General features: G+C 44.0%; 1 protein-coding gene and 1 pseudogene across 1 annotated transcript; both read left to right on the plus strand.

Annotated features, from left to right (window-relative positions):
- The first annotated feature begins 558 nt into the window (after positions 1-558).
- Positions 559-2,163, plus strand: LOC137533479 (olfactory receptor 5AR1-like; annotated as a pseudogene).
- An 18,387-nt stretch (positions 2,164-20,550) lies between these two features.
- Positions 20,551-21,483, plus strand: LOC137533480 (olfactory receptor 2G3-like). The gene has a single exon (XM_068254861.1). The coding sequence runs from the start codon at positions 20,551-20,553 to the stop codon at positions 21,481-21,483; it is 933 nt and encodes a 310-aa protein (XP_068110962.1).
- Positions 21,484-24,486: the final 3,003 nt, after the last annotated feature.

Genomic DNA, 24,486 nt, shown 5'->3' on the forward strand with positions numbered 1-24,486 from the left:
GCTACCTATACTGGGGGGTCATCTAGCTACCTATACTAGAGGGTCATCAGGCTACCTATACTGGGGGAACATCTGGCTATCTATAGGGGAGAGGTATCTAGACTTCAATGCTGGGGGACATTCTAGCTTCCTATACTGGGATAGGGAGGTCTATACTGGGGGTGGACACCTGGCTACCTAAAATGAAAAGTAATCTAATTTCCTATACTGGGAGAGGGTCTATCTATGTTGGGGGGACATTTGTCTATCTATATTGGGGGGGGGGAATCCAGTTACCTATAATAGAGAGGCATACTTTAATCAAGGTTGCCAAGAATGGGGGGGGTGGGGGTGAGAAATGTATTGCTCTGCTTGGGACACTGTATGGTCGTAATCTATCTTTGCTTGGGGATCAAATACTTATTTCACCCAGCTTCCATAATAAAGTCATGGAAGTCCTAACAAAGTTCACAGGAAGTGAAGTTAAATTTCCCCTTTAAGGACATTGACAGCAAGTGAAACCATATAAACATGTTTTATTTAGTTATTTGCTTTATACTTACCAGGTGAGGAGGTCTTATGGAACACTCAAATACAACATATCCTGTACAATTCATTCTACTTGGTCTATCAAGTGATCCTCACCTCCAGGTGGTCTTTTTTCTAGCATTCTTGGTGATGTATCTGATCTCATTGTCAGGAAACTTACTTCTGATCATTGCAGTGAGCCTTAATCCAAAGCTACAAATCCCCATGTATTTTTTCCTGTGTAACCTCTCCATCATTGATGTCTGCTTCTCCTCCACCATTGCTCCTATCATCCTGTACAACACTCTTTCTGAGGACAGAAGTATTTCCTTATCAGGATGTGCAGCCCAGATGTTCTTCTCCCTAGCTTTTGGGGCCACAGAGTGCATTCTGCTGGCCATGATGGCCTATGATAGATATGTGGCCATTTGCAAGCCATTGCATTACAGGTCCATCATCAGGGGAGGACTGGCCAGGGGGGAAGGGGGGAGACTTCCCCCCAGGCTGCCTCTCATTTAATGATTTAGGGCTGGCACTGTGCCTGGTGAATTCAGGTTTTTGTGTAAGGCAATGTGAAATACTAGGCTGAATGAGGGAAATAAACGCCCAATTAAGGAGCAATTGCAGGGCGGGCAAGCTAGTAAATATAAACAGCATGATACAGAGCAGAGGCTTGCCTGCAGGGTCCGTGGGAAAAAAATCTGTCTGGTCTCTCACAATTGTTAACTGCATGTGCACAGCTACATAAGATATTGTCTAGGTTGAAAAGTTTTCGACAGTCTCTAGACTCCAGAAGGGCTGCTTGCAGACAGTCCCTAGACTCCAGAAGGGCTGCTTGCAGACAGTCCCTAGACTCCAGAAGGGCTGCTTGCAGGACCTGTGTAAGAGAAAGAAACCGTTGTAACTCAAAATGTATTATGTGCCCCCCGGTGCCAGTGCATTTATACTTTACCAGTCATGCTCTCCCTCGAGTGTCCTTGCTGTATTTCCCATGTGACTACTGGCATATAGCACGTGGGGCACGTGTGTGATGTCATTTGGGCTGGGGCTGCCGTGAAAACGGGCCTCTAGTTTGTATTTTCCCCCCAGGCCAAAAGGTCCCAGTCCTCCCCTGTCCATCATGAACAAAAAGATTTGTATAGGTTTAGCATTTGTAGCATGGACTGCAGGGTTTGTAAACTCTATCATCCAAGTTATCATCACATTCCAATTGCCTTTCTGTAAGTCTCACCATGTTAACTCCTACTTCTGTGAGGTGCCTCCATTCCTTCGCATGTCCTGCAGAGACACAAGGAACAATGAAATAAGCATGTATATCGCTGCAGGGATAATGGCTTCATGTTTTTTCTTGTTGATTTTAGTCTCATACATACGGATTATCTCCAGCATCATAAAGATCCGCTCTTCACAAGGAAGACATAAAGCATTCTCCACTTGTGCTTCACATCTCACTGTGGTGACTCTCTACTATGGGACCATTATGTTCAATTATCTGCACTGCAACCTCACTCAGATTACACAACTGAAACAGACAAAGCAGTGTCTATCCTCTATACAGTGGTGACTCCAATGCTCAACCCTTTCATCTATAGCATAAGGAATAAGGACATTAAAGGTTCCATAATGAAAAATGCTACTGAGGAATCCAATCACTGACACTTAAAGTGGACCTGAACTCAGGACTTCCTCTCTGCAACAGCATAACAACCTTTAAAGGAAACCCGAGCTAAGGGGTATATGGAGGCTGCCATATTTATTTCCTTTTAAACAATACCAGTTGCCTGGCAGTCCTGATCCTGTGTCTCTAATAGTTTTAGCCATAGACCCTGAATAAGCATGCAGCAGCTCAGGTACTCTGACTCAGCTGACTCAGGTTTTACTGGATTAGCCACATGTTTGTTCCAGGGTTATGATTAAGACACTACTTATGCCAGAATATCAACAGGAGTGCAAGGAAACTGGCATTGTTTACAAGGAAATAAATATGGCAGCCTCCGTATCCCTCTCACCTCAGGTTCCCTTCAAAGAGACCCTGTAATGAAAAAAAAACCCTCTGGATACTTAGCTCTGGAGGGGAAAGCCTCAGGGTCCCAATGAAGCTTCCCCATCCTCTGCAGCTTGGGGGAATCCAGTGTTGGCTCCCCCGAAAAGTCCCTTGACAAATCCTGACAAGACAGGGCAAGCGCAAGTAATATCCAACTCTCCACGATCCTGTGCAGGTACACTAATGGCTCTTCTTTCTGTAAGGCGGAAATAGCCGAACCTGATCATACTCGCTCTACTGTGCAGGCACAAAAGACTCGCTGCTGCACAGTAGAGCGGATACGATCGAGTTTGGCTATTTCCGCCTTAGCCCGAATGGAGAGCCGTTAGTGTGCCTGCACAGGATCGTGGTAGGTAAATATTTACCTCGCCGCTGTTCGAGGGGCTGCAGCACTTGATTGCCGGACACTGGAGGATGGGGGAAGCCTCATTAGGATCCAGAGGCTTCCCCCTCCCAAAGGGTTTTTTCTCATTACAGATTTTCTTTAAAGAAAAACACAGCTTACAGAAATCCTGTAATAAATCTGTAGTGTGTCTACTGGAAAAGAAGCCTAAAGGAAGAATGTTATAGGCAGCTGGCCTTAGCGTGATCTTGTGTTATCGTGCATTCCATAGTAACATTGGATCATAAAAATAAACATGAGAGCTAAAACCAGAAACTAGGACCACTTTTCCTTCCTAGCAACCAAACTGAAATTCTATAGGAAGAGACTTCAGAACAGACAGCTGATTGTACATTTTAAACAGAGGCCTAGAGCAGTGTTTCTCAACATTTTATTGGTATGTACCCCTTTTAAAACCCTGTACTCACCAAGTACCCCTTAGCATGGTAAACATTATCACACGTACCCTTGACAAATATATATTTAATCGTAGTACATTATAATTGGTTCTAAAGCATTTCCAAGCATTTACTATTGCTTTTAATTAGCTAAAATACTAATTTGGTGCTGTTTAAATAAGATTTATCATTTTTCTAAAACTCTAAATTTGTTATTTTTGGTTAAGTATATCAAGCCTGAGTACACCCTAGAACCCTTAGAAGTACCCCCTGGGGTACGCGTACCACACGTTGAGAACCTATGGCCTAGAGCACCACTTTTGTTGCCATCTTGCTCAGATCTCAATATTGCAAGGATGAAATAATAATAATAATAATTCCATCCTGTTTACATGTTTTTGTGAATTTTTCCGGAACAGGAACAGGCAGAAATCAAGGGATGTCACTGTTTATTGCCAATCAATGGATTGCTGCTGTTGATTAAAATGAGTAACAAAAGCTTCTGCTCTGTCAACTATTATTTCATGCCCCCTCTGTAGACTGGAGGACTGGTCCATGGCTTTTAAACTGGACCTGAAGAGAGAAGAATATGGAGGCTGTCATATTTATTTCCTTTAAAACAATACCAGTTGCCTGACAGTACTGCTGATCTATTTATCTGCAGTGGTGACCGAATCACCCCAGAAACAGGCTAATCTTGTGCGATTTGACAAAAATGTTAGAAACACCTGATCTGCTGCATGCTTGTCCAGGGTCGATGGCTTAAAGTATTATAGGCAGAGGATCAGCAGGGCTGCCAAGTAACTTGATTAAAAGAAAATAAATTTGGCAGCCTCCATATACCTCTCGCTTCAGGTTCCCTTTATTACCCATGTCTTCACTCCTGTCAGTGGCAAAGAGAGGGGATGACTGGCACAAGTCCATTATACCCCTTCTAGGAGTCACTGTTGGGAGTTATAATGTTTATAAATACCAAGGGGGACCTGAATAGAAGCCCCAGTCTTAGACCATCACTGGATCTTCAAGGATCTCATGAATATAAAGAGGTCTGGGTCAGGGTTTGGTGGGGAGTAAGTCTGCCCTACTGCTACACAGGAGGGTGGGAGGACTTGCACAGTTTCCAAGGTGCTATATGGTCTGCATGCTTGTAATTTCCCTCTTACCTTCTTACACACAGGGGTGCTTGTCACGACCTCATGATCACGAGTCACTGGGGATCATGAGTCAGTTTTTTTGCGATCACGAGGTCATAATCGGCAACCGTAATCGGATCTCGATCACGAATGCCGATCACGAATGCACTCGTCATTGCACTCGTTATCTGACTCGTGATCATGAGTTACTCATGATCACTAGTTGGTATTCGTGATTAAAAACCCGCTGACTTAACGGTTTATAGCAAAGCCCCCTTACATAAGCTAGAAACACTAAATTTTCCAGATATGTTAAGAACAGTGGGAACAAGAGGAAACATTTTTTCAAAAAGACCTTATAGTTCTTGAGAAAACCAATTTTAAAGTAGTAAAGGAAAAATGTATACATTTAAATGCGATCAATAAGTCAATTCGTAAGTGGGCGGAGTGAAATTCATGATCATTAGGGATGCTCATCGCGTTCCGCGGAATTCCGTTTTCCGCGATTCCGTCCAGAATTTGTTGATTCTGTTCCGTCACATCGGAACGGAATTGCCTTAGTGCTATAGCGGAAATTCCGCAGAACGATGTGTAATTCCGGCAGAATGCGGAATTTTGTTAGCCAATCACAAGGAAGCCCCTAGAAGAAGTTTAAGGTAAAAACAACAGGATTTCTTCATGAAAATCAGAATTTCTGCACCAATCAGAGGCTTATAAAAACCACCCAAACGGATTTCTGCAGGAAAATCGGAATTATTTCAGCACCAATTACAGTGTTAACAAAAACCAATCAATCCTATGTTAGCAACCAGCTCCCTAGCTATCTCACCTACCCCACCATTTTGTATAGGTCCCAAAGCTTATGCGACACCTCCTGCTGCGCCAAAACCACTGCCATGGAACCACCACCAGGTCCCAAAGCTTACGCGACACCTCCTGCGGCGCAAAACCCACCGCCATGGGACCACCGCCAGGTGCCAAAGCTTACGCGACACCTCCTGCAGCGCAAAAAACACCGCCATGGGACCACTGCCAGGTCCTAAAGCTTATGCAACACCTCCTGCGGCGCCAAAACCACCGCCATGGAACCACCGCCAGGTCCCATAGCTTACGCTATACCTTCTGCGGTGCCAAAACGACCGCCATGGGACCACCGCTAGGTCCCATGGCTTAAGCAACACCTCCTGCTGCAAAAAAATAATAATAAATAAACAACAATTAAAAAAAAAAAAAAAAAAATGACCGGGGGAACAGCCACAAGGTCCCATAATAATCCGAACATTGGGCTACCATTTAGCATAAACAAGGTTTCATTTGCGATTACTTTAATTTTTCCGCCGCAATGCGAAATTCAGCGGAAATTCGCCAAAATGCCACTGGCGGAATGCCACAATTCCAGCGGAACGGAATTTGCTCATTCCGATCATCCGTAGTGATCATTCAAATTCGTGATTGGGGGTATCTGAGCACCACTGCTTACACATTGCTGAATTTTTAATTAAATTACTTTTGATGGACTAAAGCCGAATTCTTGGAAAAAATTCTCCTCATGCCCACCAACCATCCTCCACCCATACACAAACTGAGCAGCAGGGGACCCACCTTTTGCACTTGAGTCTGGCTGCCGGAGGGTTGAGCACGCCTTCTTTTTTTTTTGGTTTTTGATACAACATACTGTAGGGGCAGATCCCGTTCTTTTCTAAGGAAACTTCTGCCAGTGGTATAATTTGTGTGGTCTCCACGACATTACAATGTGGTCAGGTCACTCCAACTCCACCCATGCAGAGCATGGCCCCATGATACCCTATACTTAGTCATATCCAGGAAATATGGTCATGCCTTCACAGTAATGCTGTGCTTCTTCCCCCTATGAAGACCGACAGGGTTAAGCAGGTAATACTGCAGGTGGCTGGCCCCTCATTCCATGCACTCTGCTCACCCTAAGCAGATTGCACTAAGTGAGGATCCAGCTGCAGTCCACCAGAATCTGCCAAATGTAAAGGATAAAGAAAGTCCTGTAAATGTTTCTGACAAAGTAAGAATGGGCTTGAAGTGGATTCTGCTTTTGATGTAAAGACTCAATGAGTGCCAGAGCAAAAAAAAGGTTAATTTAGGCCCGGTTCACACTTGCGGTTTAGTAAAAACCGCACCGGATGTCCGGACCGCACCGTATCCGGACCGGACCTGATCCGTACGGTTCCTATCCGGATCCGGTCCGTTTGCATCCGGTTTCCGTGCGGTGTGAACACGGTTGCGGTCCGGATCCGGTTTCTTAAGGAGATAACATCCTTTTAATTACCTGGGGTCTGGGAGGTCAGCAGAAGGGTCTGGGGTCATTGTTGGAGACAGGTGGACGTGTGGAGACCATCCGTGGATACAGAGACTGCAGTTGGGACCATGGATCCAGGCATTTACTCGTAAACCTGGGAATTCTCTCTGTTGTTACTCGTAAACCTGGGAATTCTCTCTGTTGTTCGCCTCCTTCAGCAGACATGTTGCTGGCAAAAAGAGCTCCAGCATGAAATCGCTGCTGCCCCACTCTTCGCTGGGCCCATGTGGTCCCCATCCAAAATGCATAGGAAGTGGGGTAGAACGTCCGGTTTTTGTAGCCAGTGTGTTGTGCGCTCTCCGGCTCTCATTGCTTTGTATTGGCCGGATGGTGCAGTCCGGCTCCGCTCCGGATACGGCTGCCGGAGGAGCCGGACCAAAAAATAGCGCATGTTGGAACGGACGCCGGAGTCCGGATCCGGCCCGGATCCGGTCCGGCTCCGGTCCGGCAGAACGGACGCATGTGAACGAACGCATAGGCTTTCATTGCCATGCCGTGCATCCGTTCCGTCCGTTCTGAAAGCGGTCCGGCTCCGGCACGGCGATTCCGGACGGCCACCGCTAATGTGAACCGGGCCTAAGACTGCTCAAGAGCCGCCTCCACCCTATGGAGTTGTCCATCAGACTCCCCCAATCCTTCTACTCCTTTAAACAAACCCTCAAAACGTACCTCTTTAAGATGGCCTACCCACTCTGTACCACGCCACAACGCTCTCTGTTGAACACCTACTCTATTATTATTATTATTATTTAGTATTTATATAGCGCCGACATATTACGCAGCGCTGTACAGTGTATATATATATATATATATATATATATATATATTGTGTTGTCACTAACTGTCCCTCAAAGGAGCTCACAATCTAATCCCTACCATTGCCATATGTCTATATTATGTAGTTTAAGTACTGTAGTATAGGGCCAATTTTAGGGGGAGCCAATTAACTTATCTGTACCTAGCATTTCCTTCCCCCATCACCTTAATATTGTAAGTCTATAGCAGGGTCTTTTCTTGCTAGTGTATCCTACTTGATCATGTGCCCTAACCACTGGTACCTCTCCCATGGACTCACTCGGACTTGAATTACTGGATCTCTGCATTGGAACCAAGTTGCATGATCATGTTTCTTGTAATTTGTTGCTTTGTATAACCTTGTCTTATGTTGTATAACCTTGTGTTGTGCTATGTCCACCTACCATTGTATGTATTCCTATTTATTGTCCAGCGTTGTGTAATATGCTGGTGATTTACAAATACGATAAATAATAATAATAATTAAGGAATATAATAAGAGAATAAACAAGTGTAAAGTGCACGTTTTGGATCATATCTGTGATTATGCACACATTGGAGGCTACTCATTATCAATGTAATTAATCTAGATTTCCGCCAAAAACAAAAGATGGTTTGAATCTGGTAAGCCTCTAACATATGTTGAAGATTGGAGAGTTTTAAGGCAAGCAAATGCATCAGTGGTAATGCACTATCACTCGTATATTTTACAGGAACTGACGCAGTGAGGAGAGCATATCTGTGAAAGAGAGGAGAGTGCAGCAGACTTAATATACAAAATTGACACAATATAATGGCCAATTAAATTAATTAGTTTACTTGTGGGATGTGGGAAGCAACCAGAGTACCAAGAGGAAGTCCATGCAAGAACCAAGAGACCGTACAAACTCCACACACAGAATGTCCTAGACTCCTAGAATTGAATCTAGGGCTATTATTTAAATCAGTAGCAAAAGAGAAAAAGCAATCCCAGGAGCAGCTCATCCAATATTCAAAAAACAACTTTTAATTAGGGATGGGACGAATCCACAATTTCTTCGAATCCGAATCCGGATCCGAATCTAAAAAGGTTCTCGAATATCTCGAACCTTTCGAATCCCGAATCTAACGAATCCTGCACATAAAAATTGTGCGATCCGTGGTATAGTTGCCCGCAGTATAGGTACCCAGGCATAGGTAGCGAGGTAAAGGTGCCTTCAGTATAGCTAGCTAGGTATGGGTGCCTTCAATATTGGTAGCTTTCAGTATAGGTAGCAAGGTATAGGGGCCTTCAGTATAGGTAGCAGGGTTTATGGGCCTTCAGTATAGGTAGCAGGGTATATGGGCCTTCAGTATAGGTAGCAGGGTATATGGGCCTTCAGTATAGGTAGCAGGGTATATGGGCCTTCAGTATAGGTAGCAGGGTATATGGGCCTTCCGTATAGGTAGCAGGGTATATGGGCCTTCAGTATAGGTAGCAGGGTATATGGGCCTTCAGTATAGGTAGCAGGGTATATGGGCCTTCAGTATAGGTAGCAGGGTATATGGGCCTTCAGTATAGGTAGCAGGGTATATGGGCCTTCAGTATAGGTAGCAGGGTACATGTGCCTTCAGTATCGGTAGCAAGGTATAGGGGCCTTCAGTATAGATAGCACAGTACATGTGCTTTCAGTATTGGTAGGTAACTAGGTATAGGGGCCTTCAGTATAGGTAGCAGGGTATATGTGCCTTCAGTATAGGTAGCAGGGTATATGTGCCTTCAGTATAGGTAGGTAGCTAGGTATAGGGGCCTTCAGTATAGGTAGTAAGGTACATGTGCCTTCAGTGTAGGTAGGTAGGTAAAGGGACCTTCAGTATAGGTAGCAGGGTATAGGGCCTTAAGTATAGGTAGGTAGGTATGTAGGTAGGTAGGTATAGGGGCCTTTAGGTAGGTAGGTAGGTAAAGGGACATTCAGTATAGGTAGCAGGGTATAGGGCCTTAAGTATAGGTAAGTATGTAGGTAGGCAGGTATAGGTGCCTTTAGGTAGGTAGGTATGTATAGGGGGCCTGTAGGTAGGTAGGTAGGTAGGTATTGAGGCCTGTAGGTAGGTATAGTGGCCTGTAGGTAGGTATAGGGGCCTTTAGGTAGGTAGGTATAGGGGCCTTTAGGTAGGTAGGTAGGTACGTATAGGGGGCCTTTAGGTAGGTATAGGGGGCCTTTAGGTAGGTGGGTATAGCGGCCTGTAGGTAGGTAGGTAGGTAGGTAGGTATAGCAGCCTGTAGGTAGGTAAGGATAGTGGCCAGTAGGTAGGTAGATAGGTAGGTATAGTGGCCTGTAGGTAGGTATAGTTGCCTGTAGGTAGGTATAGTGTCCGGTAGGTAGGTAGGTATAGGTGCCTTTAGGTAGGTAGGTATGTATAGGGGGCCTGTAGGTAGGTGGGTGGGTAGGTAGGTAGGTAGGTATTGAGGCCTGTAGGTAGGTATAGTGGCCTGTAGGTAGGTAGGTATAGGGGCCATTAGGTAGGTAGGTAGGTAGGTAGGTAGGTAGGTATAGGGGCCTTTAGGTAGGTAGGTATAGGGGCCTTTAGGTAGGTATAGGGGCCTTTAGGTAGGTATAGGGGCCTTTAGGTAGGCAGGTAGGTGCGTATAGGGGGCCTTTAGGTAGGTATAGGGGCCTGTAGGTAGGTAGGTATAGCGGCCTGTAGGTAGGTAGGGATAGTGGTAGGTAGGTAGGTAGGTAGGTAGATAGAACCCCCCTCCCCCGCCAACCCCCCCCCACGGCCCCCTCCGTCCCCCGTGCCTCCTCCGCTCACCCCTGCATAATCTACTCACCTTTCCCATGGAGCGCAGAGCGGCAGACCTCTTCGTTACTTCCCTGTTCCCTCTAGTGGCCGGACCGGCTCTTACTAATGACGTCATTGTAAGAGCCGGTCACTAGGGGGAACCAGGAAGTCGGCGAGAGGTCTGCCGCTCTGCGCTCCGCTATGGATAGGTGAGTGGATGCGGGCAGGGGGGGCGAGCGGAGGAGGCGCGGGGGGGTCGGAGGAGGTCGGAGGAGGACGAGCGCGAGCAGCGGATGCGCGGCGATGCGGCGTCGGGATTCGGCGGATTCGTATAGTGGAAAATGGCGTCGGGATTCGAATCCACGAATCTCGAATATTTCCTAATATTCGAGGGATTCGTGGATTCGCCGAATTCGTCGTCCCACCCCTACTTTTAATCATCTTCTTTAAAAAAGACAAGGCTTTATGATGGCATAAAACCGTAGTATAAAAATAATACACCAAGATTACTTATCCAGTCACTGCAGCAGCAAGGAGGTGCGGAGGTATAGTCGACGGCCGTTTCGCCCCCAAATCAGGGCTTTCTCGAGACCGAACAATATTATTTAAATCACTTTATCTCCCAAGTTTTCTCCTATGAGATAATTTTTCATCTTCTGTTTACAATAACTTTCCAGCACTCTCCAATAGAGAAGTGTAGGCGAAGAGTACAGTGAATATTACTCTGAATGTTGTCTTGCTTTCTGGTGGGTTAAACTTCACTTTATTGATAGGCTGTAAAAATGTCACCTAGGAGAAAACTTAAGAGAAAAAGTGAATTGAATATGGGCCACTGGATTCTAGTGCTGAAAGGTCAGAACGCTCAAACACATACATTCTCGTATAAGCTGTACCTTTGTCCCAGAGTAAAATGCACTATAAGTTACTTTTTTTCCTATGTCCCTGTCCATTACAGTAGGAGGTAAAAATATGACAATGCTGCTGACTAGCTTTGGACTAGTCCATCTCTGTGTTCAATAGACTTGTACGTCTTTTTATCACTCTTATTATCTAATATCCTTCCCAGATCCTTATCATCTAGAATGGGGGGAAAAAGTTGTCGGCTCAACACATTCTTTCTCCTTTCAAGTGTATAAAAGTGGGCGGGGTTTAATTTCTAATGCATTTTGCTATGTGATTGTGTTGTGGCAGTGCTTAGCTGAGGGAGATATTGCTGAGTTGTACAAGTGAAAATTCTTGCAGCAGCGTTTATTTTTACCTTCACTAACCAAATAAAACAGAATACCTAAGCAGCTCGGGGTGACTTAAAACTACTAGGAATGTATAGGGGACTAAAAGAGACTGAAATGCCCTCTAACTAAAAAGCAGTGCTTGGTGTGATTTGTCTTCTTAAACAGAAGGTATTCGCGATAATTCATCTTAAAGTGAACAACTGTGGTTACCCACAATGCACCGCTACTAAATATGCAAATTATCTATTTATGCCCCTGAAGTTGGAAGTGCTTTTTGGTCTCTTTTAGTCACTATACTTTTCTAGTAGTTTTGGGTTACCCCGAGCTGCTTGGGTATTCTGTTGTTCTGATCTAAGCCCTATCCAATAGAGCCATATCAATACCTACCATGCACTGATGAGAGCCAAAAGTCCAAAACAGGCTGCCTGCATGTTGGGTTGATGTGGCTCTGTAAATTTTTAAGCTATAAGCGTGCTATACACCAGCGGTTCTGGATTTAAGCCTGGCTTGAGGGGCATAAAGATATAATTTGCATATTCAGTAGCGGTGCATTGTGGGTAACCACAGTTGTCCACTTTAACCATTTCACCTCGAAGGGTTTTTAAAAACAATGAAAATGTATTTCATTTTTCTATGGGAAGGTGTATAATAGGGTATTTGGATGTGGTTTTACTTTTTGGCCACAAGATGGAGATACAGAGTTAGTGTGTTCTAAAAATAGAAACAGAACCAAGTGTTTGTATTTGTTTATATTTGTGTAAATACAGGGATGTAGATACTCGTGCTGGGGGAGGTGATTAAGCTGGATTATTGCAAATACCTTCTGTTTTAAGGAAGCAAATCAAAATAACCAAATAAAGTGATCTATCTCACGAGATTTAGATTGTATAACTTGAGGTGGCCACACACCATACAATTAAAAGATCTCATTTTTTGCCAATACAATAATTTTGATCGGTTTTCCTGAAAAATTACAAGCTTTTCTTTTGGAGATTGGACATGTTGGAAATTTCAGACCAACTTTATAAAGAATTGTATGGTGCGTGATGGATTGTCAATTACTTGATGTACAGTTCCTATCAATTTTTTTCTGAGCTTTCAAGAATTTTATTCATAATTGGGGAAAAATTGAAAATGGGTGTGTGGTACATTGGGCAAATTTTTGAATTGTTACAATCAGTCAGAAAAATTGATTGCTATTCTTGAATTGAACAGATATTTTAAAAATTGCATGGAGTGTAGACACCTTAAAGAAAACCAGTCTTCTGTGATGTCTTTCCAAGCCCAAGCCTGCCCCCATGTGGCTCTGCTTTCCTGCTATGTATCTTCATAACAGGAAAGCAGAGCCAGGAGGAGGCGGGTTTGTGCTTGAAAAGACATCACAGAAGACTGACTCAGCTATAATCGTTACAGGGCAAAGATAGACTGAATGCTCAGTCAGAGATTTTATCAGAGCTGATAACAAGAAGACTGAGTAGTGAAAGATAAAACAAAGAGCAGAGTAGGCATTTACTGTCATGTTCCCATTGATATATATATATATATATATATATATATATATATATATAGTAAAATACTTGAGGGTGCTTTGTCTCTGGTTCTCTTTAAGTATTTGAAAATCACTGTGTAGCCCAAGGGTCAATGTATAAAATAAACAGTAACAAATATAATTCTGACGAGATTCAAAAATTCAAATTTGTGTTCCAGACTGTTGGAGGTGTGGTCTCCTGTACAGGCTGTCATATGTTATGCAACTGTGTCAGATATGCATGCATGAAAAAAGGGCGCCATGAAAAAATGGCCTGGCTGGATAACAAAATGGCGTTGGTGGATAACAAAATCTGATAACGATAAACATCGTTGCCAAACTTGGTTAGCGATAAATACCGTTGTCACAGACGGGAAATAATAATGAAAAGATATTAACGTTAAAAATCATTATGTAATTCAGCAATACAGCTTAACTTAACCCTACTCTCACACAGAACCCTCCCCAGGTGGTGCCTAAAACTAACCACTCCCCTGGTGGCGCCTAACCTTAACCCCCCCCCGGTAGTGCCTAACCCTAACCACTCCCCCCGGTGTGGTGCCTAACCCTAACCACTCCCTCTGCAGAAACACTCTTTTCCACATAGAAACGATAATATCTTTGATGACGTAAAATCTATACATACAAACAAAATAATATGATAAAACTATAACGTTGCAAGCTTCTAAAACAATAACATGCTTCAAAAACGTTAATGTTCTAATGTTGTTAACGATATTTATCGGGGAGACTTTTTTTCTGCATTTTTCGCCGTATTAATGATAGTTGCATTACAGTCTATGGCGGAGCCCTTTTCGTCCACCCTCAGCTGGAGCCTTTTTTTCCTGCTACCATCAGATACAAACAGGCCTTAATGAAAGACATAAACACTACTAAGAACATCAAAGCAGTAGCCAAAATTATACTGCTAGTAAAGAAAGTTTGTTTTTGTTACTAACTAATGTGTTGTTATAGACCAAATCAATTCAAAGCTCTAGAGGCAGATGAGTATTGGGAGTTTCTAGGCTGTGTTTTCTGTATTCATGTATTCGGGGACCAATTAAAATGTCAGTTAAAGCATTTAAAAAGAGAACAAGCTTTTCATTCAGGTTGTTTTTTTACATAAGTCTTTCAAGTCAGGTTCTTCACTCGGATTATATTCTTTTATTTTATGTATGAGAACACAAACAGTGCTACCAAATTTTATTTGAAAGAAAACACAAGGATTCTTTAAATTACAACTTTTTTAGATATAGAAATATAAATGTTGTTTTCTTTCTTTCTCTGGGTCCTTTAAATCCATTTAAAACCTTTTAATAAATCAAACTTAAGATTTTTGCTTGCATCAGAATGCCACATATACTGCTACATCCTCAAAGTAAGTAAGATGACTGTAGCCTTCATGGCATGCTTAAAAATTAGTGATTAACAACTCTGGCCATTTTCATTTCGCCATCAATTTTTGTTTGGCCCCCTCCATGCCCAGATCGCTGAAAAAAGCAGCTGCAAGCAGCCTGTCTCACCTCTCCTGGTTCCAGCGACCATCCTGCAGCCAGAGCCTCCAAGCACAGCTCTGCACTCAGCCCCGTGATGCCTAATTACCGGGTACCAGCTTGATGATGTCAAGAACTATATTGATGTTTAATATTTTTATAGTAAGAAGTCTCACTGACAGACAGTAAAAATCAGCTTTGGTTTATTTTCTTAACAAATGTCCTAAATTATCTTTCGAGCCGATTGCCAAATATTTTTCTATTTCTTTATTTAGCAGATTGCAGCACTGCACAGTGTACACTATGTTTTGCATTGTCCAAGTGATGACTTGTCATTTTCTAGTGTCCCTTGTAGTGTATTCCTTGGCTGATGATCCTCCTCTGCTCTTCCCATTTTGTGGAGTGAAGCTCCAAAGAACTGTGTACTCTGCAGGTGTCTATATGGTTCTGTTATGTATATCTACAGCTAGCTTTCTCCCTTAAAACAATGCCTTGTAATCTCAGCCTAACTCTTTATTAATCCAATATTCCACACCGCTATCCATAGCATTGCTGGCTTTCCAAGGTCAAAGGGTGCAAGTAATAGTTACCTATTACATTGGAGGGTTTGTACAATTGCTTCTCAGCCCATTTGACAACTTGTTAAGAAAAGCAATTCTTTGCCTGGGAAGAACAGTATGTATACTAAAAATACACTTACCGGCCATGGTCATCTTTTCCACCCCTTTTAGATGTTGCAGAAGTGTCTACTCATCCCAGCAGCTCTGGTAACTGTCATTCATTCCACTGGGCTAATACATGCCTAATCTGACCCACTCCCAACTCAGAGTGGATTGGCTGTCCTGGCTGAATCTCTGTACTATGCAGGCTTACTGCTATTTAAATCTGTAATTGGGGGATGCCATTTAGGGAAGAGTGGGTACATTTTTTAAGTGGTCTTGGGGAGAATTAGGATGATTTTGCTGGGGTGATGTGTGTGTGTGTGTGTGTGTGTGGGGGGGGGGGGGGGCATGTGCATGTGTGGAGCACTGTGAGTGCCAGTGGGAGGTTTGGCGGGTGTATAACAATTCCTGGGAAAGCATCGTTAAACATGGTTCTCCCCACTGGTCGCTTAGCAGTCGAATGGAAACACGCCTCAGTGGGGATTCACATTGATCTATTAAGGACCAATGGGGAGCCCCAATAGAAGAGCAAATAATAGGCATATTTGCCAGGGATCCTTATACAGCAGCACCTTAGACAGCAGCATGCCTAGTAAAATCATTGCCTCTTGCCCCCCGGTTTCCCATCGGTCATTGCACTGTCAGTTTACTGACCAACAGGAAACCCCATCAGGAAATTCACTGCTTTTTCTGGGAATAGATGTCTTTTAAAGAATCAAGGGTGCCCTAGCGGCAGAGTCGTTACTACAGGGTAGCAGCTCCTGCAACTGCAGGGGGCGCAGCGCTATGAGGGGGCCTCAACTACTAACCTTCCCTTTCTCAGATTAAAGTGTCTATCCTTTAAATCAAGTGTTTTGTGGCTACACTTGTTATGGGTGTGAAGATTAAGATAGCCACACTTGTTTTATGACCCTTGTGAGATGGACTCCCAGGCTGTGAGGGTCACCAAGGGTAGGCAAAGGAAGGGATGTGAACATTGAAGGGCCAAATCAAAGTTTTGCTGGGAGGCCCCATGTTTTGTAGTTACGCACCTGCCCAGTGGCACATTTAAAGAATCTTTGCAAGGGTCTACTGTAGTTTAGTATAGGCAGTCTAGTGACGGGTGCACGGAGGTGTGGCAGAAATCTTCAACCAAGGTCCAGAGGATATTGGTATGGGCCATTTCTAAAAGTATTGGCATGAGATCATTAATTAAAGCTAAGTATGTATGGTTATTCATTATGTTTTTATTTCAAATTTAACTTATTGTGAAAATGAGTAAGCAGTACCCCAAAACCCATATACCTGGGGGTGGGGGTAGGCATTAGGGGATCCCCCTGTTGTTCCCCAAACCAGGAGCCTACACCCATGGTCATGGGGGCTGTTATCCCCCACCTTCTCCTGGGCACTGGAGGTGGGGGATGAGCCTTGTCCATGGTATGGGGCTTTGGGGGAAGGGAAAGGTTTTGACCCCCCCCCCTTCCAGAGACCCACATAATTTTGATCATGCAAACTGCTAAAAAAAAGTGTTTCCTCTATTCTACCTAATGTACCTAGCAAATTTGGTGATTATAGCATGTTTGGGGGCTTTGCTCTTAACCGCTAAAGACGTCATCCTTCACTTTAATAAATTTTGCTAAACTGTTCTGATGACATTTTGCTGAACCATTGGATGTCTGAGAATTTTTTTTTCCCAAAGTCTGGCAGAGGTGTCCTAATTCTGCGTATACCTTAACATGAATCTAAACACAACTAAAATTGGCTGTTGTTTACTTACCTGGGGTTTCTTCCCCCTCCCCCATAGTCCATGGGGTCCCTTGGTGTCCTTTGAGCCCCCTCCGTTCTCCCGCTGGTGGCCAGTAGATGCAGCAAGTGTGCTTGGGTGGCCCCATCTCGATTGTGCGCCTTTCACTGGGAGTTCTCTGCGTACATGTGGTTCATTATTTTAAGATTGAGACAGGCGCATATACGGGGCCGCACATGTGCACTTGCCGCGTCTACTGTTTGGGCCGCAGATGTGAAATGGTAACCGTCTGGAGAACCGAGAGGGCACAAAGGCAACCCTACGGACTACTGCATACTACAGGTAAGTAAGAGGCGGCCTTTTCTAGTTGTGTTCAGGTTCACTTTAAGTAAATCTGCATGTCTTACTTGTATGTATATGGACCAATTTTACCGAAGTTTTCTGGGCTGCAGATCCCCTTGATTAAAATACAGGATTTAGAATAAGTGATCTAAGCACTCATTCAAAATCTTGGTAGCCAAGATCGCTGCCAGTGCCACCCTGACTTTAAGCAAGCAGGATCCACTGCACAATTTTGCTCTTTAAAAAAAAGATATGAAGGATCAGAGGGGCTCCAGTAGTATTGCATACCTCCATAGACTGAAGTGCATTCTGCGTTTAAGATGCCATCCATTTGGATGTTTTGAATTTATCTTATCCTACCTCCTCTTGAAATTCCACATGTTGATAGAGGTAAAGGACTTCCTGGTTGCTTCAAACCTCTGCAAAGAGAGAGACACAAGGGAGGAGCCTCAATGGTGTAGTAAAAATTAATAATAATGGAATGAGGAAGTAACATAACAAGGGTACTCACAAACCCAGGCTACGCAATACGCAACCTCTAAAAAAGCCTGTGCAGAACCCCTTTCCCTGCTTAGGTATGCGATATTCAGTTGTGGTGGTTGCACTCCCAACATGATTTTATTTAAGAAAGATCACACATAATAATCAACATACAACTGAGATGAACTGAGACTGTGAGATGTAGGAGGCCAAAAGTATAAAAGAATTATAAACAGTCAAAAAGGAAGAGGTAGGGGTTGACCTGAACAACCAAAAAATCCTTGATATAAAGTTTAACAGCATGCAGAATTTGACAGCACATTTCCTGGTACGCACCCCGCTTCCTCAGGTCAGTAATGAAGGTGCCTGCTGGCTGTAAGTGGTCAGGTATGTAAGCCTCATCCTCATTATGCCTTTTATCCTTTTTTAGGAGCCTCCAACTCACATCCTCTTGAAATTTAGATTTTTAGGGGAATTCCAATCTAGCAGAACACACAATGAAAACTTGTTCCCATACTCTGTATTGCCCATACATGTGGTATTTACCCACATGACCATACTTGTGAACAAAAACAAGCCCCCCCCCCCCCCCTCAGCTCACAGAACAGTATTGCTAGGGGGTCATGATTGCATGGAAATAATAAATCATCAAATTCATTTGTAACTGTTTATAGTGAAAGAAATTTCTACTGTGGATATGTAGGGCTGATCATTTACTGACGTTTTCAGAAAGAAACTCTGGAGTTGATTGAATTGAAGAACAAACATAGAACAATTGTACTTTTCAAGGAATCTACAATGTTCACATCTGCAGTAAAACTCTGACTTGAAAAACACATGGGCCCCCATTCAATTAACTTTTTCCTGAGTTTTATCACAGAATATGTTTTCACATCTTATTGATTAAATATGTTTTACTTTTCCAGCAGGCAAAGAAATACTGGAAATAAGTCTGATTTAAATTTTGAGCTCCTTTTTCAGTTTCTAAGTGTTAAAAATATATTGTGTAAATAAGATGAAAAGTTATTTCCTAAAATAAAACTTTTGCCCATACATCAGGCGACTTTGGTGGCCGATCAACCAACCAATTTGATTATTATCGAATTGGTTGAAAATAGGTGCTTCCAAGTGCAGACCCGACCAACGATTCGACCAATTTCGGGCCAAAATTGGTCGCGTTAGTCGATTGCGCCTGGTGCAAGATGTCGGGTTGAAGTTGGTTGATCGATTGGCAGGACAGCAGCCGATTTCAGAACAAGCGACAAAACAACGAAACCCTCACCGATTTAATGCTGAAATCAGGTGGGAATTGGCCTGCAGTATATGGGCAGATTCAACGAAGAGACAAATTTATCTCTAATCACATTCAATTAGAGATAAATTTGTCTCTTTGTCGTATCTGCCAATGACCTTCTGATGTATGGACACCTTTAGGAGAAACGTTAACTGAATAAGGGCCACAGTCTATTAATTTGTCAGTGCTCCATGCAAAGAGAAATTAACATGAAAAGGCCACTTAATTAATCCTATCACTAAGGCCCGGTTCACATTAGCGGTGGCCGTCCGGAATCGCCGTGCCGGAGCCGGACCGCTTTCAGAACGGACGGAACGGACGCACGGCATGGCAATGAAAGCCTATGCGTCCGTTCACATGCGTCCGTTCTGCCGGACCGGAGCCGGACCGGATCCGGGCCGGATCCGGACTCCGGCGTCCGTTCCAACATGCGCTATTTTTTGGTCCGGCTCCTCCGGCAGCCGTATCCGGAGCGGAGCCGGACTGCACCATCCGGCCAATACAAAGCAATGAGAGCCGGAGAGCGCACAACACACTGGCTACAAAAACCGGACGTTCTACCCCACTTCCTATGCATTTTGGATGGGGACCACATGGGCCCAGAGAAGAGTGGGGCAGCAGCGATTTCATGCTGGAGCTCTTTTTGCCAGCAACATGTCTGATATGTCTGAAGGAGGCGAACAACAGAGAGAATTCCCAGGTTTACGAGTAAAAAATGCCTGGATCCATGGTCCCAACTGCAGTCTCTGTATCCACGGATGGTCTCCACACGTCCACCTGTCTCCAACAATGACCCCAGACCCTTCTGCTGACCTCCCAGACCCCAGGTAATTAAAAGGATGTTATCTCCTTAAGAAACCGGATCCGGACCGCAACCGTGTTCACACCGCACGGAAACCGGATGCAAACGGACCGGATCCGGACCGGATCCGGATAGGAACCGTACGGATCAGGTCCGGTCCGGATATCCGGTGCGGTTTTTACTAAACCGCAAGTGTGAACGGGGCCTAACTGTTCACAAATAAATTTTTTAGGCCTGATTCAATTCACTTTTTTCCCCAAGTTTACTCCTAGGTGAAATTTTCACATCTTATCAATAAAACGCCTTTTAAGCACCCAGTAAGCAAAATAATACTCTTTTGCTTTACTTTGGTGGTACCTTTTCACCTACTTTTTTTTTTGCACTTTTTCAATTGCAGAGGTCTGTAAAGTTATTTTAAACAAAAGATGAAAATTATCTCCTAGGAGAAAAAATAGGAGAAATATTGAATTGGATCAGGCACATTATCTTTAAAAGCTTATCTTGGTGTGATTAATTTCTTAGAGCCCAAAGGAAGTTTTGAGTTCCACCTTAATGTTCTGCTGAAGTTTTTTTTTTTTTTTACAGTTTTACTGCAATATCCACATCAAAGTCATGTAAAGATGTTCTCTTTAGTTATTTACTTTACATTTACCAGGTGGTTCTTATGGAACATTCAAATAAAACATCTCCTGTACATTTCATTCTACTTGGTCTATCAAGTGATCCTCATCTCCAGGTGGTCTTTTTTCTAGCATTCTTGGCGATGTATCTGATCTCATTGTCAGGAAACTTTCTTCTGATCATTGTGGTGAGCCTTAATCCAAAACTACAAATCCCCATGTATTTTTTCCTGTGTAACCTCTCCATCATTGATGTCTGCTTCTCCTCCACCATTGCTCCCATAATCCTGTTCAACACTCTTTCTGAGGACAGAAGTATTTCCTTATCAGGATGTGCAGCCCAGATGTTCTTCTCCCTAGCTTTTGGGGCCACAGAGTGCATTCTGCTGGCCATGATGGCCTATGATAGATATGTGGCCATTTGCAAGCCATTGCATTACAGGTCCATCATGAACAAAAAGATTTGTATAGGTTTAGCATTTGTAGCATGGACTACAGGGTTTGTAAACTCTATCATCCAAGTTATAATCACATTCCAATTGCCTTTCTGTAAGTCTCACCATGTTAACTCCTACTTCTGTGAGGTGCCTCCATTCCTTCGCATGTCCTGCAGAGACACAAGGATCAATGAAATAAGCATGTATATCGCTGCAGGGATAATGGTCTCATGTTCTTTCTTGTTGATTCTAGTCTCATACATACGGATTATCTCCAGCATCATAAAGATTCGATCTTCACAAGGAAGACATAAAGCATTCTCCACTTGTGCTTCACATCTCATTGTGGTGACTCTCTACTATGGAACCATTATGTTCAATTATCTACAACCCCACTCAGAATACACTGAAACAGACAAAGCAGTGTCTATCCTCTATACAGTGGTGACTCCAATGCTCAATCCTATTATCTATAGCATAAGGAATAAGGACATTAAAGGTTCCATAATGATGAAACCAACAGAAGAATCCCATCTCTGACATGTATATGAAGACTGATATAGACAGATGGTGTTAACATGATGTTGTGTTATCACACATTCCACCCTTACATGAAATCATGTTTTAGAAGAGACTTGAGGGAGGGAGACTATACTGTAAAGCAGTGGTTGGGTAGTGTAATGGTTAGGGGCTCTGCCTCTAACACAGGTGACCTGGGTTCAAATCCTGACTCTTGCTTTTCAGTAAGCTAGCATTTATTCAATAAGAAGTTCTTGGGCAAGACTCCCTAACACTGCTAGTGCCTACTGAGCGCAACCTAGTGGCTGCGGCTCAAGTGCTTTGAGTCCACTTTGACACACTTGCTTTAGACAAGACAAATAACTTTTATATTGCGCTTTTCTCAAAGTCAATCACGAAAGGGGCCAAAATGTACAACAACCTTAGCTGCGGCCAAATAGTTTTTTTTAATATTTAACATTTATTAAACAGTCTCAAACGGACATTTGTAAAAGTCTGTACCTGGTTTGGGCACACCTGCTTACACGCTTTTTGCATGCCTTGCTTTAAAAGGCACCTCCTTAAAAACACCTTGAAGCTTGGAAAATGACTTCAGCTAGCTTTAAATGCCGCACCATTTTTGGCAGTAGCTTAAAGGATACCTGAGGTGAGAGGTAACATGATGTGATAGACATATGCATGTGCAGTGCCAAGTGTACAAATAACTAGGTTCTGTTCCTTTTCTTCTTTTTTTTGCCTGAAAAGTTAAACATCAGGTATGCAACTGACAGTTTCTCTCAAGGTGGAACTGTAATGAATAGCAGAGATGCCGCCGCACGGGCAAGCGGCATGGCGGCTATCTCTGCGTTCCAGCCGACGGCTTCTGCCGTGCAGCAACATGCTGCTGGTTCGCCTGGTCCTTCTAGTGCACACAGATTGAGAGCTACGTGCGCGCGCGCCAGGCAACAGGACCTTTATGCTAGTAGAAGGGGAGTCAGCTGATCAAGCCGATCAGCTGACTCCAGCTATGCTCCGGATTGGCTGAGTGACTGGGGTGGCTCTGTGGAGCGCTCTGGGTATGTATAGGACTTGCCTGTCAGTTGCAAGTTGTCTGCTGTTGCGAAAGCTTACGTGTGAGCACTCAGACCATAGTCAGATCTTACAGTGTGTTAGAACCAGCCGGAGCTGGGAATTCACACTTAGTCAGATTCTGTTGATAGTCTTATTACTGTATTGTATTGTGAGACTTCTGTTCCATTCTGTAGACTAGTTCCCAGGTGTTGAAACCAAGGACTTCACACCTAAGACTAGGATATTGCTACCTTGCTCCTGTTTATGTGTTTGTAACGATCGGTGTTAGCACACAGAGAGAATCTGATTATTGATGATCTGCAGAATCATCAACAATACAGACGTATACCTGATTATGGATGATCTGCAGAATCACCAATAATACAAGTATGACTAACCTCTGGACACCTAATGAAGTGTAAGTGTTTGGTGCAACTGTAGGCTATCTCCCGTGGGGCGGGAGACACAGATAACTTTGGCCAGAGACCACCTGAGGAGCAGGTGGCCCTCGGCTGTGCAGGGACTATCTCCTTAAGAGAGGGGATAGAGATAATCTGGCAACCAGTGATTCCCTGGTAAACTGATAATCAGACTGTACTGCAGCCAGAGGACTCCTATGGGATAGAGGCCACTGGCTGCACTGCAGGAAGGACTCTCTGAGGAGCAAGAGGTCCTTGCAGCTAACTGACACTTGGTGGAATAGTGTCACGGGTAGTACAGACAGACTGAACACTCGAGGGATGAGTGACAGCCAGAAGGGTCGTGCAGGCCAGGTCGGCAACACACGAGCAGATAAGGTACAAAGACAGGAGGCTGATTCGGTAACCGGGTACAGGCAAGGTTGGCAACTGGTAGGCAGATAGGCAGAGGCACCGAATCAGAAAGCAAGAGAGAGGTCAACAGAGCAAATGGTCATAACAGATATAAAGCAGAATCCTAGTCTGAGGTGTGAGGTCCTTGGTCTCGACACCCAGGAACTAGTCTAAGGAATAACACATTATCCTATGCTTGGGTGTGAGGTCCTTGGTCTCAACATCCCGGAACTGGTCTAAAGTATAACACAGCAATGACACAGTAATCCTAAGCTTGGGTGTGAGGTCCTTGGTCTCAACACCCTGGAACTGGTCTAAAGTATAACACAGTAAATAACAAGAACGTAATCTGGCTAAGTGTGAATTCCCAGGTCCACCTGGTTCTAACACACTGTAGGATCTGACTGAGGTCTGACTGCTCACACGTAAGTATTTGCAACGGCAGACAACCAGCAACTGACCAGCAAGATCTATATATACTACAGCGCTCCTCAGCGCCGCCCCCAGCCATTCAGCCAATCAGGAGTTCCGCTGATCAGCTGATACCTCTCCTGCTGGCATAAAGGTCCTGTCTTCTAGCGGCGCGCGTGCGTGCGTAGCTCTCCATCTGTGTGCACTAGAAGGCCCAGGCAAACCAGACGCATGCTGCTGTGCGGAAACCATTGGTCTGAACGTGGAGACAGCCCCCCCCCCGCCGCCAGACCGCGCGGCGGCATCTCCGCTATTCATCACAGTGTTAGACTAGTTCCCAGGTGTTGAAACCAAGGACTTCACACCTAAGACTAGGATATTGCTACATTGCTATTGTTTATGTGTTAGACCAGTTCCCAGGTGTTGAAACCAAGGAATTCACACCTAGATTAGGACTGTTATACATTTCTGTTTACCTGTTATGATCTCTGGCTTTCCTGACCACTCTCCTGCTTACTGATTTAGTACTTCATCCCACCTGATAAACTGGCTTGCCTGTACCCGGATACCGAATCAGTCTTCCGTCTCTGTACTTTATCTGTCCGTATGTTGCTGACCTGGCTTGTCTGACCTTTCTGGCTGTCACCTAACCTTTAGGTGATCAGCCTTACTGTACTGTCTGTGACACTAGCTCTTCAGGTGTTCATTAGCTGCAAGCACAGGCTTATGGTCCCCTGCTCCTCAGGAGATC

This window comes from Hyperolius riggenbachi, chromosome 9, assembly GCF_040937935.1.
Source record: "Hyperolius riggenbachi isolate aHypRig1 chromosome 9, aHypRig1.pri, whole genome shotgun sequence".
NCBI classification, from domain to species: Eukaryota; Metazoa; Chordata; class Amphibia; order Anura; family Hyperoliidae; genus Hyperolius; species Hyperolius riggenbachi.